This window comes from Dermacentor variabilis, chromosome 1, assembly GCF_050947875.1.
Source record: "Dermacentor variabilis isolate Ectoservices chromosome 1, ASM5094787v1, whole genome shotgun sequence".
Taxonomy (NCBI): Eukaryota; Metazoa; Arthropoda; class Arachnida; order Ixodida; family Ixodidae; genus Dermacentor; species Dermacentor variabilis.
Genome location: NC_134568.1, coordinates 211,811,614 through 211,829,489, shown reverse-complemented (window position 1 = coordinate 211,829,489; position 17,876 = coordinate 211,811,614). Strand labels below are relative to the sequence as shown.

The 17,876-nt window shown below is 41.3% G+C and overlaps 1 protein-coding gene and 1 non-coding gene across 6 annotated transcripts in view; one reads left to right on the top strand and one right to left on the bottom strand.

Moving 5' to 3' along the window:
* Positions 1-17,876, bottom strand: part of LOC142592456 (uncharacterized) — a 155,918-nt gene that overhangs the window by 109,417 nt on the left and 28,625 nt on the right. For 4 of the 5 annotated variants that reach the window (XM_075704008.1, XM_075704010.1, XM_075704006.1 and 1 more), the window contains exon 4: positions 57-216. The exons of the other annotated variant lie outside the window; for it this stretch is intronic. In XM_075704008.1, coding sequence (XP_075560123.1) covers positions 57-216 — 160 coding nt within the window. The remainder of the gene's footprint in view (positions 1-56; positions 217-17,876) is intronic. 5 annotated transcript variants of the gene reach the window in all.
* On the top strand, positions 15,127-15,199 carry TRNAT-CGU (transfer RNA threonine (anticodon CGU)). Its single transcript has one exon. It is a non-coding gene; the product is annotated as a tRNA-Thr (tRNA).

Genomic DNA, 17,876 nt, shown 5'->3' with positions numbered 1-17,876 from the left:
GAGCTGGCCAGTAGTAGCTATCCCTCTGCCATGTCCCAGTAAGTAAGTGCAGCAACCTTGAAACATGGGTTCTTCCGAGTCTTCACAAGGTGTAGAGCTGCCAGCTCCCTCGCGTTGTTCCTCTGTGCTGTCAGTGGAGTTATCAGCCACTGCACCCGATGCTGCCAATGCTATCTGCACATCATCTCTCTGGAGTAATGTCCCATCAGGTGACACCTGGAAGCATTTATGGCACAGAAACATGAATACAAGGCTCTACGTAAGTGAAGAGACATAAAAGGGAAACACTAGTAAAGTATTCATTCAAAACCCTACTTTCATTACCTTGGTGGGAAAAGATTTATCATTACTGGAGAAAGTGAAAGCCAAACTTCCCTTCCTTGTGTTTTGTGTTCAAACCTCTGCTCTGGTATGTCACTGTGATGTCACAGATTCAAGCACATTTTCAGGTTTCAGGGTTGTCTGGCACAGGAAATCTCTTGAAGCTTGGTAAGTTGAGTACATGGCTATTTTTTAAACGCAATGAAGTGCTTTGCTTAAACCGTTAAGTAGATTCAAGTAGATGCTGTCAAAATCCATGAAGTCACGGTAAACTGGTGCTGGAACTTCACCGTGGCATCACTACTTGTCTTTCAGTTCTACATCTTTTCTGGCTTACCAAATCCACTCTCCTGGTGAGACTGGTCATATTGCTATTGCAAAAGCATAAATTACTAATATAGCTAAACTTATTATTCCTCTTTAGTGCCCCTTTAAGTTACCTGACTTCAGCTGCATTCTTGCTTTGCAGTCCAACAATTATGATTAAGGACTATAACTCATCACAGCGCTAGTTGGTCAAGGTAAACACTTCTCAAATAATTGCATCAGAAGGACATCTATATAACAAAGTGATACATTCATTCAAAGCTTCATTACAAAAATTTCACTAATTAGATAAGTTTATGGCAGGAGTTGGAAAAATTCCACAAAGCATCCTAGAACATTACTGGTGGCTAAAACCATGTCATTAAGGATTTGTGAATAAATTCTGCAAGAAATGTGCATGATAATTTCAATAGAAAGCACATCCATGGTAGCATTGTGTTGAAGGCATAATGCTACCATGGGTGGCCTTTGGTGGCCTTTTACAACTCTCTCCTGCATAGTAAAAGGCGCATGCAGGAGAAAGCAGTGCTGTGTCACAGGCAATGTGTAATAATTGAAACCACTGTTAGTTGTTGCCAAGCGCACCACTAGAAGCCAAAGGTACTTTCATCTCTTCGTTTGCTTAAAGTACTGTAGTGAAATACTATCGCACCTCATTAATGAAAAATACGACATGAAACTACCTTCAATAAATGGAATATATGTTATATGCATATAGTAATTACACGCTGACATGCTGACAAACACTTTTAAATATATTTCATTATATCTGTGTTTGTTATATTAAGGTACGATATATCTATTACACTCTATCAGCAATATATAACTCTTCAAAGATTGCCACAGATACTGCCAATGGCAACAAACTAAGCTCTCACTGTGTTAAGAAAAGTGCTTTCTTGGCACCACTAGAGATAGTAAAAGACGGCAACAACATGGAATGTGTCTCTGATATATTTTTGCTGCAGCATCGCCTATATCAGTGTGTCCACGTCACTCTGCACAAAAACCAGTGCAAAATGCACAACATGAAGATCCGACTTCATTCAATCACCACACAGACCAGGTTCCACCAGCAATTACAAGTACTATTACACGGCAGAGCGAAATGACTGCACTGACAACACTGGATGATGTCAGCCAAAAATTATGTCGCTCAGGGGTATTTTTCATACATATGGTTGCTGCTAAAGAGAGAAAAGGCCTCTTCTCTGAGCTACTTTCAGTAAAAAGAACAAAATATCGCAAATAATTTTTCCCCCTATATTGCATACTGAGCCTCCCAAACTGCTGATGCATTCACAAGGTGCAGAAAGTGCATGGGTTTCTTACTGGGACAACAAATGGTGGAGGGCACCTTGATTACACTAACCATAAACATTTGCACGTGGAATGAAGTGCAGAAATGATGAAATCCATCTGACCTGCCCTCTTTTTTACTTGTCATGAAGCCTTGGTATGTGCACATGATGCACGACAACTTCCTTAAACGAGAACTGCAGTACAATATTACATTAAATTATGCACACAAATAATTCGTCCTCAACAGAGTCGAGAGTGCTAAATCAAGATTTGTGATGCCGAAGTTCAACTGCACATCATGCTACATGTAGCTTCCACTATTCTTGGAAATCTGCTGCACCTCTTCATCATGATGAAAAATGAGCAGTCAAATTGCTGCAGAATTAAGCCGTGCAGAGAGTAGAAGCCACCACAACAGTTACAAATGTGCTTGTACATATTGCAACCCTTTTCACTTTTTCCACAAATGCGCATCAAAGCAAACTGTCACAACCTTGTGACTGTCCTGATCTGCACAAAGATTTGATAGTTGCACACACAATTGCCGTTAAGTAGATTTTTGCTTCTATCTCCTGCATATCATTGCATGAGAACCAGCAGAGAAACAATTAATCTAAAAATATAGTCAATGATTTAACTTGAGCTAGGGTTGAAGGTGTTAATATGTATCAAAAGGCTGCAAAACAAGCTATAAGAGCAACATGCATGGTAAAGCACAATGCATTACCAGCATCAAAATATTACCGTGCAGGATTTGCAATAAATATCAATTTCTGTAACACCTGCACACATATCCTGGAATTAGGAATTGCGAGCAGCAATAGGATGGGGGGCCATCACAAAATTTTGCCACTCGGGCTTAAACAAAACTACCAGAACCATTAAAAAAATTGTTTTAAATAATTCTCTCTAAGTTTATTGATCCTGTCTTATTTACCTGCAAGGCTTCCTAACACCAAGAAAAAAACTCTTTCCTCTTGTTCTTCAAACTGCTGCTCTATGGCAACCTTCAGAAAGTTCAAATCACTAAACCTCGTTCCCTTAAAAAAATTTCTTTTTAAGTGGAAATTTTAAAAGCATCATTGGAGGCTCGTTGAGGACTGTAGGACTGTCAAACAAATAAAAACCAGATTATCAAATGGCAGCCTTGGCCATACACGACTTCAGAAACGTGTTGGACAGGAGGAAGGTACCTCTTGTAGCTAAAGCTTTTAATTTGCAAGGTGATAATGTGAGCTACCCTTCCCTACAGAACGGGCTCTCCACCAATGCCTTGACCAGCATCCGCAAGCAACACTCGTCTGCTGCACTTTTTCTTAGAGGAGCCGAGGGGCCATGACACATTTTTCTATGACCCTTGCCTCCTGTTTTGTTTTAGAGTGCAGCTCCTAGGTGCCCGTTCCTGCAGCGAGCGTCAGCGCCCTACTTCGTAACCGAGCAAACGAGCACAGTGACTGCGGAGTGCAGTAGGGCATAAGGGGGAGGGGGGGAAACCAGCGAGAATGAAGAGAGCGCGAGGAGGAAAGTGGAGAAGGAGGCTATGGCGAGAGAGTAAGAAGAAAAGTGCAGTGCCGTGCTGCTAGCACAAGGAGCTTTGCGGCGGCGATGGCTACGATATGGCACCAGAGTAGTGCGCGTCGTTCGTATGGAAACAAAGCACTGCATGAGCGGAGGTTGTCCGCAGCAGCTGCTGTGAATCGCGCCCAAGCATCACTCACACATATGCTCTTGCGATTCCCCACAAGCAACGCAGTTGCACCGCACTTTGCTCCATCTGCAACATGCGACATGTGACAGATTGTCTGTGCCGGCCAATATAGAGAGAAATGAAAGCACGTATAGAGCAGTGCTCAAATTTCACATTAGGGAGTATAGTAATCGTTGGTGATTTTTTTTTCTCTGGCTCTCTTCCATTCTAATGCTGTACGGCACATTTCTAGTGGCAGTTCTACATGCTCTGTGTACAACAAGAATCTCAGAGTTCACACTGCTACGGCCTATTTATGTGCTGCAGGTGGGGTGCATGACACGAATGCACGAGTTGCAATGTTGTTCCTGCCAGCAGGGTGGTAGAGCTTTCTGAAGTGGAGGGCTACAAAGGCTTTCGTTTTCAACTGCTTTCGCAGCATACATCAGCGCAACACTTTGCCGATATGATCGCCACAACATGATCTACACAATACACTTGTTTGCTTGCAATGCCCAAACCTAGTGAGGGACCCTTTCAGCTCATTGAACAAGTTACTGTAGCATATAAAGAGCACTCATTACTATGCAAATTACTATTGCACTATGGATTTCCCTGGAAAAGTATCCCTTCTTTATTCCAATTCTTTAAAGTTTTAAATCATGGTAGGTTGGCATGTTTAACTGGCTGATAAAGTACAGCAAAAGAATCAAGAGGACGACAAGGAGGAAATAAAATTTATTGCTTCTGGTGGAACTAAGGCCTTAGTATGGGCCTCTTTGGTAGGACGAGGCCTCCTGGCTGTGTACCATATTTTCTGGACAGTAGTTCATAACCTGCCTGATGTATAATGCGCAGGGGCAAATTAGGGCTCAAAATAATAAATTATTGCGTTGACAGTCCACACTCGCTGTTCAGTTCACAAGGACAAATTTTGGCTGAAGTAAATTTCGTCTTTTTGTCTGCAACCAATATGTAGCGGTAAGCAAAAATTTATTGTTGAGCAATAAAATGCTCGGTCCTTCCTTAGTCAACATAGACGCTTGTTCTAAGATCAGTGAATATCCCTTATGTTGAGAATATCGGAACAAAACAAGTCAAGCATGATGGATTAGACGAATGGCTCATTAATGTTCTCATTGCCATCACAATCCAACATCTCTGTCTCAGCTGATATTTTGTTCAGCTCTCACAAACGAGACATCTTTTCTTCTTGACATCACATTTCATCACAGTTCGACTTCTTGTGCACGTTCAGCTACCATCAGCCGGAGTCTGTGTGAGTGCTGCCGTATTGTTGGTTCCATCGCAACTGTTTCTTTAGGCTATGCCAGCCTTGGTGTTTCATTTATGCTTCATTTATGCATTTGCACATTTACTCATGTTCAACGAGGTTTTGTGCATGTGCCTAGAAATCTAAGCACTGTAGACATTGATCAATCTCGCTACAAGTTGCGCTATGCTGGTGTTGCCGTGGTGCATGCTGTTAGTTGTACCTCCCTTGTGTTCATGAAGAATGTGTGGAATGAGCAATTCCCCGAGCATGTTTCACTGTTTCCTTGGCTTTTTTTATCGGCGCATCATCACAGTACACGATGATATTATTCTGTTACCTATTGAGGTATTACGATAGATGTGCCAAGACTGAAACCTTTGAGTTATTACGTTTTTTGGAATAATAACAGCTTCCCAGGGGACTATTTTCTTTTGTTAACTTCTACTTGGATTTTATCCAAGTAGCCAAATAACCCCCTACATTGGAAACAAGCCTATTTTCCAAGCGCACACCTTTGTTTCAGAATGACAAAACCTTAACTGAGACAAGGTGAAAAATTTGGCTGATGCCATTGCAGGACGTCTCAACTTGAATGAGCATTAAAAAAAAATTATTTATGCTTTCATACTTTTTACGTGCCATAGCAGTCACTGAGCTACTCGGCTGCTCCCCAGGTGGATGAACCTAAGTGGACCTAAGTGACAATGGACCTAAGTGAAGGCAGAGAAAATTTGGGAATAGTTTCTGGCACACACAAAACAAGTCATCTGAAAAAAAGCAACCAGCAGTGCTTGTTACATGTGAGAGTCAGTGTACTCGACACCTCAATGTGGCAAAAAATAAAAAAGAAAGAAGAAGAAGTAAAAAGAAAGAATGCTTGAAGCAAATGCCACAAAACAATGCAGAATTGAAGAAGGCCCCAAGTGTAATCATCATCATCATCGGCCTGGTCATGCCCACTGCAGCGCAAAGGCCTCTCCCATACTTCTCCAACTACCCCGGTCATGTGCTAATAAACTTCTTAATCTCATCCACCCACCTAACTTTCTGTCGCCCCCCTGCTACGCTTCCCTTCCCTTGGAATCCAGTCCGTAACCCTTAATGATCATTGGTTATCTTCCACGTGTTCTTCAGGGAACTTCTACACGGGAACGCTGCACTTCTCAATCACTGAACTAATTTTTCTCTGTGTTTCTTTATCAAAGTTCACCTCTGAAAATGCTAAGTTCTGATAGTACATGGGCTGGACTTGTCTCTATATCTGGGTGCAATTTTATGCAAAAGGTTACGCTGACAGTGCCATTCATATACACTTAGAAAAATTACTGAAATATAAAAAAAGAGATTCTACAGTACCATTTTCCTGCACTCTAAAAAAAGTTTGCACTCTTTGGGTTGTATCTTTGTCCCCCAATAATGTCACCTGTCTTGCTTATGTTTTCTTTCTCGAAATCTCTGCAACTCTGCACTTACTGTACTTTCCTGTCAAGAATGCTGTCAAACTGAAAAAAATGCATGCTGTTCATGACCTGGAACTACTTGGCGCACAATATAGGAAAGGCATGCAAAATAGATTTTTGTGGGCCATACATATGTCCCAATAGGCACAAGCTCTTTTTAGAATGTAATATTGTATAATGCACAAGAATGCTAAACTTTTTCAAAATCATGGAATGAAAACGTTTGTCACTAAACACAGCCAGGTGAATGTTCAAGAGCCATAACTCCTTGGAAGTTATTCTAGAATAATGAATATTGCGAAGAGCCCTTCAGTATTGCTCTTAAGCGTGCCCACAAATATTATTAAAATTGAGCAAGCAGTTAAGATTTCTTTAGCAATGTGACCACTTAAAATCTATAGCCTTGCTTTGTTTTGCATGTTCATGTTTTTAATGGGGGGGGGGGGGGTAATACAGTCTTCAACAGTTTAAAGGATAGGAGGTCTAGCACGTTCTGTGTGGGAGAGCTCTCTTTTTCTTCCTGTTGTACTTTTATATTTTTTTGCTACCGTTAATGGCTTGGAACCCATTGCATTTTGTATGCTTAGAAATGGATGCACATGTATGTACATTTGCAGCTCTGTGTGAACATGTGACAGTAGATTTGGTTGCTTCTATATTATGTTCGGCTGCAAACATGGCAACTCCAAGGCAAGTCTAGCACAATTTCAAATTGTGAGCTCTATCTATTTGTGCTGCTTGGTGTTTTTCTTAGCCTGTGGTAGCTAGTAAACTTGTCTCAAAAAGATAAGGGCACACAAATTTGCATAGCTTGAATTCTTTCATTTCTTTCCCCTTGTCATTGTTCTTACAGACACCTTACAGGCTGGCTGCATAGGCACTGCCATCTGCACAATCACTAAGCACGTTCTAGCCTCCCCTTCCCAATAGCAGACATGTAGGAAAGTGATGATCCCTGGATGTACATAATCAGCGAGAAAAAGCTATATACAGCGGAACCACATTCATACATTTTGGAGAAAAATGAGACAAAAACACATACTAACCAAAAAAAGTTACAATACAAAGTCACAAAAAAAAATTTCAGAGACAACTGTAGCTGCTATCTACGTAATGGGAAGCATTGTGCAAATTGTTACAGCATAAGACTTCAACGCACTTCGAGCTGGTGGGGCCCAAACGACCCGACACACAGGATTTTGTTATCCTATTGCATAGTGCTTTAAGACAGCAACAGGAAACGGAAACGAAATTGAGCTGGGGGGCGACGACGGAATACAATGCCGACAATGCCACCAGAGTGAAAAATGACACTCACTTTGTGCCACCTGCAGCAGCAAACGGTGCTATCAGCTATTAAAAGGATGCAGTACGATTCCAATGGCACTACACCCCATGCGGTGTCAAATAGATAGGTGAAGATGCTTATTGCAAAAGGGTTGGTGAATGCAGTGTGCACCAACCCACGAGCAGACTTGCTGGTTCCAGATAAGAAACTGAATGTGCGCCGGCTTTATGACATGAGCCAGGCGGGCAAGTATTGCAGGGAAGCTGCTGCAGCGGGGGGGCTACTGTTCTTGATTGTGTGCACATTGTGTCTTTTCTTGTTTACATGGGGTCTAGCAGCCAGAAAACGTATCATACGATAGCAGTTTGGCGATGTACTGAATGCTGGTGCCGAAAGATCACGTTTTTCGAGAACATATGAACAGGTAAAAAAAAAAGTGTACCTGTATTGGGTCATTTTTTCTTGTTGTTGTCGATCATCAATGTTGGTGCCGGGAAATTGTATGCAACAGGATTGTACCAACAAGGTTCCACTGTATATGTGTGTGTGTGTGCGTGTGTATATATATATATGAAGGTTTGCTCATTTAATTCTGTTATAGTTATATTAGCTTTCAGTTCCCAAATTAGTTAAATTAAATTCTGGGATTTTACATTGCAAAACTATGGTCTGATTATGAGGCACATTGTAGTGGGGGCTCCGAATTAATTTTGACAACTTGCGGGTCTTTATTGTGCACCTAAATCTAAGTACACAACATTAAGAGGCTCTCACTTAGTGTTTGAAGTGATTGTGGTGTCTCCCAGTTTTCCATGATAAGAAGGCAGTCAATAATAAGCATAAGGAAAGCTAATTGTGGAGTTGTTAAAACATGCTGCTGTTCTGTTCAATTTGTTCACATTTATTGTATATTGCCTATTAAGTTTTGTTGTACAACTGTTTTTAATTTGTGTTCTAGTATGTTTCTGTAATTATTTTCTTTTTAGTTTGTTTTTATAATTTTTTTTTCACTGTTGTTGCTAAAACTAATTTACTTTCCTTTTGGTATACACCATGTATAGGAGGTATAAGTTCCGTCTCCAACTCTGGGACCTCTTCCAGTATATTCCATTTTGTAATAACAACCTTATATACATTAATGAAATCTCATTTTGATTCTAATCGTTGCATCACTCGGACACGGGTTCACGTCTAATTGCCCATTTGTGCCTCTGCATCCTTTCCCAGAAATGGCCACTGTTATTAGTAATCGAAGTCTCCTGATTATCAACTACTAGCTATAGTTGGTGCTGCCCTGAGTGCCAGGTATTACTTCACTTGTTGGAGAGAGAGATGTTCCCTGCATCCTGTCGGTTGGTTCAAAGTGTGAGTGTTGAAGCTGTTGCACGTCAAGCTATTGGATGTCGACATGGCAGTCAGCAGTGCAGCTAATGGCTGCCATGAACAGGGTATCGAAGTGAAGCTTAACAGAAAAAAACAAAACAAAAAGGAGCGAACTGTACAGAACTGGAATGCTGACTTTTGTTACTCAATAATAATAATAATAATAATAATAATAATAATAATAATAATAATAATAATAATAATAATAATAATAATAATAATAATAATAATAATAATTTTCAGTTCAGGCTGGGTGCCTTCTCTGGCGCTTTTCATCCATGCATTACCTGCACTTGCGCTTCAAACATGCTACCTCGTTTGTAATTACAAGCGTGACCCCAGTTTAGAAGTGGCAGCATCATTATTGCAGCTTTCAGCATAGTGCCATTAAAAGGCAGGTATGTTAGTAATACACCAATGAACATTTGAAATTGGTGGTCACCAAATAGTTCTCTAATGGCCTATGTATATACTGGCTGTCTAAACTAAGTGTCAGCAAGAATTATGAAATTATGGCACATCCAACGTGCCTGTAGGAATCAACATTGGGCAAAGCTTCCTTCAAACATCTTAATTAAATTCTACGTAAAGTGACTTAAATACTTGCAAATTATGCTGATCCAACATATATGTTGCAACCTATGTGAAAAAAAAAATTGTTAATAAACTGGTTAATTAAATGCTATATGCATAAATATTTCAATGTGTACAATTGTCTTTATTTTAATTCAATGAAACATGTAATCTCATGCAAAGTTTATGCTTGTGTTTATGCACTGCACAGATCCCAACATTAATGACATGTAACGTATGTGTTCATGTACTACACTGTTCACAAGCTATGCCAAAATGCAAGTAGCAGTTCACGTGGATATACAATGTGAGACGACGAAGCAGAAATGTCACAAGGACAAAGGTGATGTTTGATGTTCGTCGAGAGAAGAATGGCAAGGAGAGGTGGAAGCAGACATAAATGCGAAACATATGCAAATAAATTTAAGTCTTCTATGCCCCTTGTGTCAAAGTGGTCCATACTCAGTGGCCCAAAGAAAGGGGAGGCCAAATATTAGACACATGAAAAAACCAAGGAAGCTGTTGAAAATCATGAGCTACATTTGAACTCATTTATGACAATACCTGCTTTAACAAAATATTAGATACAACAAAAAACAGCCATGGCACCATGAACGATTGTGTGTGTTTTATGGTAAAATGAACCACTTACTACAATGTTCCCAGGCCACTAATTGATTGTACAGTCAAACCCACTTATAACGACCTAATATAACGATGTGAGCCATTGCACTCACCTCCATACCTCTCTGCCTCTGTCTTTTGTTCATCCCTCTGAAACACGAGTGGACAGCCCTCGCCAAACCCCATCAGCGTTGTCGACTCATGTTTCAGGGGGTGGAAAGAAGATTGGACAGTGGCACACAGGCCATAGCAGCAGCTCTCTCTCTCTCTTTTTTTTCATGATTGCGCGTTCCTTTTCTTTTGGAGGAGACACCCAGTAGCCAGATTTAATTGTTATAAGCAATACCACAGCATGGGAACATAACTGTAGGCAGACCACAGAATACACGCAAGAGTTCACCACCGTTGCTGCTCACTGTTGCAACTGAGTATTGTTAAAACCAGTAATGTTACAAGTGGGTTCCACTGTACTCTTTTCTGTCTAAATAAAATTCTCTGATGACTGTCTCCTCAGTATTTTTTTTGTGTAACTTGGTTATAACAAAGGAATTTTCTTGGTACTTGAATATTATTATAAGTGCATTTGTTTTTGTTTTCTTTTTTTTTACTAAGAGGTCTGTGCATTTTAGACGCATCTATTAGCCAACATTACACTTAACAGGTTTGATGTAGTAGTCTATTGTTTGGAAAGCAGAACATAGGTTCACTTACTGACACTACTTTGTTGCTCAAAATTACATACTTTAGACCTTTCTAAAGAGAGCTCACTGGTCGTTGTTGTAGTGCTTGTTGGAGTAGCATAATTACGCATGAGCCACCCCACCTTCCCTGCAAAAGCACTGCAGAAACTGTTGCACGTCCCTTTGTACCCCTGCACATCAGTCCAGAGAGGAAGTGCTCTCTCCAACTGAGGGAAGCATCTACGTAAGCTGGAGCATGGAGCATCCAATGGCGCATACACACTTTTCAATGCGAATACCTCAGCATTCATTTGACATCAAACCTGCCCTAGTCTGACCATACTATGTCTGTCTGTGCTAAAGCCTCCCGCTCACTTGATGATCTCTGCCGGAACCTGAAAAAATTGCCTGCTCGTGTCCGTAAATGAGCTTACGTAACCTATGTGTGCCCGAATTTGAATTTGCATCTCTGATAAGGTCGCCGCACCAGAGCTATCTGATCACAAAATTAGATACAATACAAAACAGAGCTGCAAGGTTTATCTCCAACAACTATAACTACCAACCCAGTATGTGTGAAATGAAAAAATGAAAACATTCTCATGCCTTTAGAAAATAGCTGCTTAGTCTCGCTTCTGTGCTTGTTACACAAGTACATGTACAAAGACAGGCCTTTGCCCCTGCCGCTTAGCACTCCACTGCGCACGCCTAAGCATTTGCATAATCATGTTAGTTTTTCACGCATTTTCTGTGATACAAAAGCTTTCAATTCGCCTGCACTCCCATGCGTGACATCACTCTGGAATTATCTTCCCGATTTGACTGCATCATTAACAAATCATGCTTCTTTCCATGAGCATGTGTATAGCTTGTACTGCTAGGAGAATCCATGTATATTTTGTACCATGCTAGGCTTCTCTCTTTTATGTAGTTATATTTTTTGTGTGTGTCTACATATATTTATATTCCACATTGTCTGTTTATTTTGTTAATTCTGATTAATTTTGTAATGTTTTGTAATTATGCGATGCCTAATGTTGGCCCCCTGTTCATTGTTATTCATTTTGGTCTTGTAACTCCCCTTGCACAATGCCCTTTGGGCCTGTAAGGTTCAACAAACAAACAAACAAATAAATAAACAAATAAATAAATAAATGCGATTAGCATTCTTTGGGAACTTCACCCAGTGTGCGGTATCTAACCTCTTTCACAAGCCCAGTGAGCCAAGTTGTCTACTAGCTTTGACTACTAGGTATGTGCTGGCTGCTGTTTTGCCAAACAGACAACATGGGCCACTGGGTTTGTGCCTGAAGAGGCAACATGCTGCTGGCTGGACTAGTAGACAACTTATGTCACTAGGTATGGTGCCACTGGCTATGTGCCCGAAAACACAACACAACTTTGGCAACGTGTGTCTGACATTGGTGTGTGTCCATTCCTGGCCAATCTCCCAGAATGGATGTGCCAAGGTGATACCATGGGCATGTAGTTGTAAATACACTGAAGCGATAGCACCCCATCTACAACAGACACCTTCACATTGAGCGTGGCTGCTTAATAAATCTGCTTGATGGATAGCCATTACAACTAAGTTGCAGCCACGATACCATGGATAGTGGTGGTTGCTGTGGAGTTTAAACTGCCGTGCAGTGATTACCACAAGACATACTGTGTTGTGGTATCTTTCGGCATTGTGGTTGGCAGCGAGATTGCCACTTCATGCGTCAGACGACGTGCCCATAAGGTTTTGCGTTTCATGGATGGCATGGGGATACAATGTTTATCATAATAATCATCCTAACATATGCAACATATCATCTCCAATTACACACTTATAAAAAAGATTTCCAATCAAATGAACATTGCCAATCATATCCAATGAATGGATGCACTGCACATTTTTTTAAAATGGGGCAGCCCAAATTAAGAAAAAAAAGCTGACAGTCACTTTAGCATACGCTAAAGAGGATGAAGGCAAAAGCCTGCCCGCTCACGATACATTCATTACATTATTTGACATTTTCAGTCTAAGGCGTTGTAACTTCCTATTATTTTTTTCCCGCCAAAGGTCATAGGTTCAAGTGCTTTAATGAACCCTAGCTTAATTAAGCATACCTTAATTAACTTCACCTTAATTAACACCAAAGGTAGTGGGTCCGACTCTCATCCTTCACAATGTCAATTGGAATCCAACTTGGAGATATGGCCAGTTTGCCCATATCTCCATGTTGGGTTGTGGGTTCGAGTGCCTTAATGAACTTCGTCTTAACACCAAAGGTTGTGGTTTTGACTCTCCACCTTCCCGATGCCAATTAGAATCTAACTTGGAGATATCGCCGGTTCGCCCTTATATCCAAGTGGGTTCGACTTCCACCAAAGATTGAGCGTTCAAGTGCCTTAATTAACTCTACCTTGTCCCTTTCGCTGTCATGGACGTACCGGCACGTCTTCACGCTTCCCCCCCACAGTGTCACTGACGTACCGGTACATTCTCTATCATGCGTTCAAAATTTCGCACCAGCGCAAAGCTGGTGCTCCTGGACTGGCCGCGACATCTGTTGACTCTTTCTACAAGTTCGTATTTTCGCCTCGACCTGTGTTAGTGTATGTATTGAAGAGTACAGTGCGACTGCTACTCGCCCCTCTCTCTTTGCTGAGTGGCGCGGTGGCTCCGCGTTCACTGTATCATGCGTCGCGCGCGTTTGGTTATGGGTTCAAGGGTTGTTCTGCCATCTCCGCTGGTTTGAAGGTTTTTATTTTTCTTCCGTTGGTGTGCCTGCTACAGCGCGTCAAGTTCAGAGGCACGCGCCGCGCCGTTGCCTCTCCGAAAAGAGTGACTCGATTGCTGCTTTCGCTCCCTCGCCGCACCCTTGCTTCCAACTTGCAGCAGTAAACGTAAAGCCCTTCGAAATTTGTTTTAGCCTTTTTCCATCTCCCTCTGTCTTCTTAATCACGCAACGTCCCATTTCTCTCCGTTGTGCGGGCGACTGAAAGCGCATCCTCCCTGCGGATGGCTGAGCGCGCGGACCTTCGTCTGCTCATTGAAGCGGTGGCTCAATTCCAATTCAGAATACGAGCCGAGCTCGGAATGAGACTCGGACAGTCTCATGCTAGGAGAAGGTGAGTTCCGCATCGTAAGATTCGGATGTTGAACGGATGTTATAGTCAGGCTGATGATGATGATGTTTACTAACAACAGCTGCAGAACACTGAAATGTGCATATTGCATTGAGTATGTTGTTTGTATACCAATCATAATCAAAAATAAATTGCTATGTTCACTCCCTGTTATGCTCGTTCCCTGAAACCAAGCAGACACTGGGAGGGGGCGTCACGGCCAGAAAGGTCCGACAGCGAAAGGGTTAATTAACACCAAAGGTACTGGGTTCTACTCTCAACCTTCATGGTATCAATTGGAATCCAACTTGGAGATATGGCCAGTTCGCTCATATCTCCAAATGATTTCGACTCCCACTAAAGGTTGTGAGCATTTGTTTTAATTAACAATATTTTAACTGTCCCTTGAATAACCCCAAAGGTCTTGGGTTTAAATGCCGTAACTATATCTTGATGAACTGTCCCTTAATCAACACCAAAGGCTGCAGGTTTGACCCCCAATTTTGGTGCCACTGAATTTTGGTGCCATAACACCGGACGGACGAATTTTCGTCCCATGAGCCATCTAAAGCTTTTGATTAATAATATAAACCGTTCAATATCATGCACTACTCCTTAAGAGGTCTATGTGCTTTAGAGATACCGAGCAGTCTACACCATATGTATGGGTTTTATGCAGGTATATACTGTCTTATTATGTAGAACAAAGGTGTGCTCACTCGCACTACTTCGTTGGCCAATTTGCAGTAGTTATAAACGCTGATGCATTGTTAATATGCATAAACACTAACATATCTTGTGGTATATTAACCGACCAATCATCAGACAGATGCAAAACTGTGGCTATGTTCTTACGTTGCTTTAAATCCCGTTATCAGCCATAATTAATATCCTCCACAATTTTTTACAACCCCTTATCGACTGACTAGTTCCCTTCACCCAAAAAGTACACATAAAAACGACGCCTGCGGCAGAAAGGGTGTTCAAGATCCTCCGCTAAGGCTGCATGTGATCGCACTGGTTGACACTCCCAGGGTTAGTTCTAGTAGATAAACATGAATACCCCAGAATTTGGATGGGAAAACAGTGCCGCGGTAGCTCGATTGGTAAGAGCATTGCATGCGTAATGCAAAGATGTGGGTTCGTATCCCACCTGCGGCCAGTTGTATTTTCATCCAGTTTTCATTTATTTATAATTCCTTTATTTCAATAAAGAACTGCAGATAATTTCCCCTATGCTGTCCTTGGTGTCATTGTTTGCTGGCTTCTTATAATATGACTAATAAAATTCAGGACCCTAGGTTTCCTTTCTTCTCTTATCGATTATGTCATTTAAAAGAGAACTACTTAAACTTATTTGTGCACAATGATGTATGTGACTAGCATAAATGCTCATCAGCATATTGTAAACACCGTTTACATAAGTCCCTCTGCTATTTTTTCATTTTTGGCAACATTTAGTTGGGACAGCTGTTTGCTATATTTGCTGAAAGGAGAAGCGCTTCTTAGCAAGACCATCGCGTTTGGTCAAACTGGTATGAAAACTGAAGCAGCTAGATTAGAAATGACACAGTGCTTCCACAGTACCACTTTTCTTAACTACTTACGAGATGAAGAACAGCAAGCATAGCTTTTTTAATTTTTGTGCAGCTGAGTAGCACTGTTGAGCTGTTATACAAAATAAACTTGTGCTGTTTTCCTGCAATTACAGTAAAACCTCGTTAGTATGTACCCACTTAATAACTCCGGTTAAATATAGTCGCGATGAATCCCCCACTCTGTCGACACTGTACCTGATAGATTGGTCAAGTCAATCAATGCATACCAAGCGGTCAGTGCATAGTAGTTAATTCATTTTTTGGTGTGTACAAGCGTGTAATCAGCAAAATGTCATGCGCGCAGACCATAGATAGCAAAATTGTGGCGCATGGACTTTTTCCGGACTGAAGTCGCCACCGATAGTGACGTCAAAACATGGTAGCTATGACAAGGTTTCCTGCTCCCATAGCTTCTAGTGCTTTTATGGCGTCGTCATGAATGACGACGTGGATGATGGCCCTTCCGTATCAAACGTGGCTAGTGCATTGACCCTCATGAGGGCGTCCATGGTGAAGCAAGGCCTGATGGAGAAACTGGCTCACGGCCTTGCAGAGTTTTTGGGTGCCATCGTTGGTGCAAGGCCGTCACCGTGACAAGTGAAAAATCACGATTTCCTTTTATGCCTGCTTGCAAATAGGACTTGTCTGCAAGTGTGTTTGAGTAAAAATTAACTTTTTTTTGGTTAATAGGTCTACAGCTACATATCTGCCATTAGTGGTTAATTAGTACATCACTTAGTGTGTACCTGATTCACTTCCCCTACAAACTATGTATTAACGAGGTTTTACTGTACTCTTAGGTTTTGCAAACCAACATATACCTGCTTAAACCAGACTCAACAATATTTCTTTTGCTTCAGAGTTTAACTGGAAATGAACTGTTTTCACTGAACCACAACGGAAACAAGAATGAAAAAGTTTCGATTTAACAGTCTGACTCCGGTTAAGTCTGATGCCAGTTAATGGCATTACACTGCAGTTGAATGCTGTAGTAGTGAACGACATAATTCCCACGCCGAATTTATAGACAGGAAAAGTTCAGAAGTTTAAAGATGTTGCAGCTGGGAAGAGAGAAGATGATGTTTATTTGTTTTGCTAGCTGTGTTTTCCTATTAGTTGCGTAGGTGTGTCCTTGTTGGCCACAAGTACTGCAAACAAGATCAGGCCACACCTGCAGAGTTGTGTCTGACCAAGTTGGCCTGTGATTGTTGAACCCATACTTTGGGGCTGGCCAATAGTTGTCATTACTCTTTCTTTTGTGCTTACAAAAATGCCGAAGCATGCTTGTGGCAGTAGTATGGGCTCTAATCATAACTGAGGCTACAGATCGGTGCGGCTCCATGCTTATCATGTAACACTGAAGTCTAGAATTTATGTAACATGTTTTGTCAATAGAAAATTTCATATGACTGAACAAAAGTTGCCAGTATCTTTTGCTTTTGCTCTTTTTTTTTTAATTCATTGAATTTATCCTGTTTTTGCCCTTACTTATCCTTACTTTTGCCCTTACTAATATCTTCATTTTCAACTATGAGAAATATCTTGAAGTATTTTGCAGCACCATCAAAGATCCTCAAAAGATGTCCTTTGCAATGAACCATCACTTTTTAAGCCAAAGCTTTCTTTGTCTCTTCCCCCCCCACTTTGCAGCTGCTGGCTGTTAGCTGCTTTCTTGCAAACTATACGGCAACTTGGGCCACTGGTGTGAACAATTAGGCACGTGGCACTGGGTATGTGAACATTCTTGGCCGGTCCCCTAGAATAGGTATGTGCCACTGGATAGGCGGTCAAATAGACAGGCAAAACAAGAGGCAAGAAGTGAAGAAGTCAGCAAAAAAAGTAGCCATGTGTTGAGAGAGAAGTAAAGGGTGCAAAATGGTACAAAATCGCACGTTGATTAAGGAACATTGAGCTACACAGAAGCGAATAAGTCACTAAGACTAGCAGCTGAGTGTAGAGAAAGAAGTTAATGAAAGAGAAAATTGTCATCCAACCCACTGTAGCACAAAGCTACAAAGAAAACCCAATGCGGATTTCTCAGAAAGGAGGCTTTGCAGCTTAAAAAAAAATGTGTCTTGGCCCGGGGAGCGAATGCCCCGAAAAGGGATTAGTTACGGGTTTGATCTATGAACCAGAACTAATTTTCCTTGAACTGTGAAGCTCGTTCTTGAACCCCTGTTGGGTTTCCTTTGCAGCTTCTTGTTACAATCGAGTGGATGACAATTTTTACTTTCAAGACC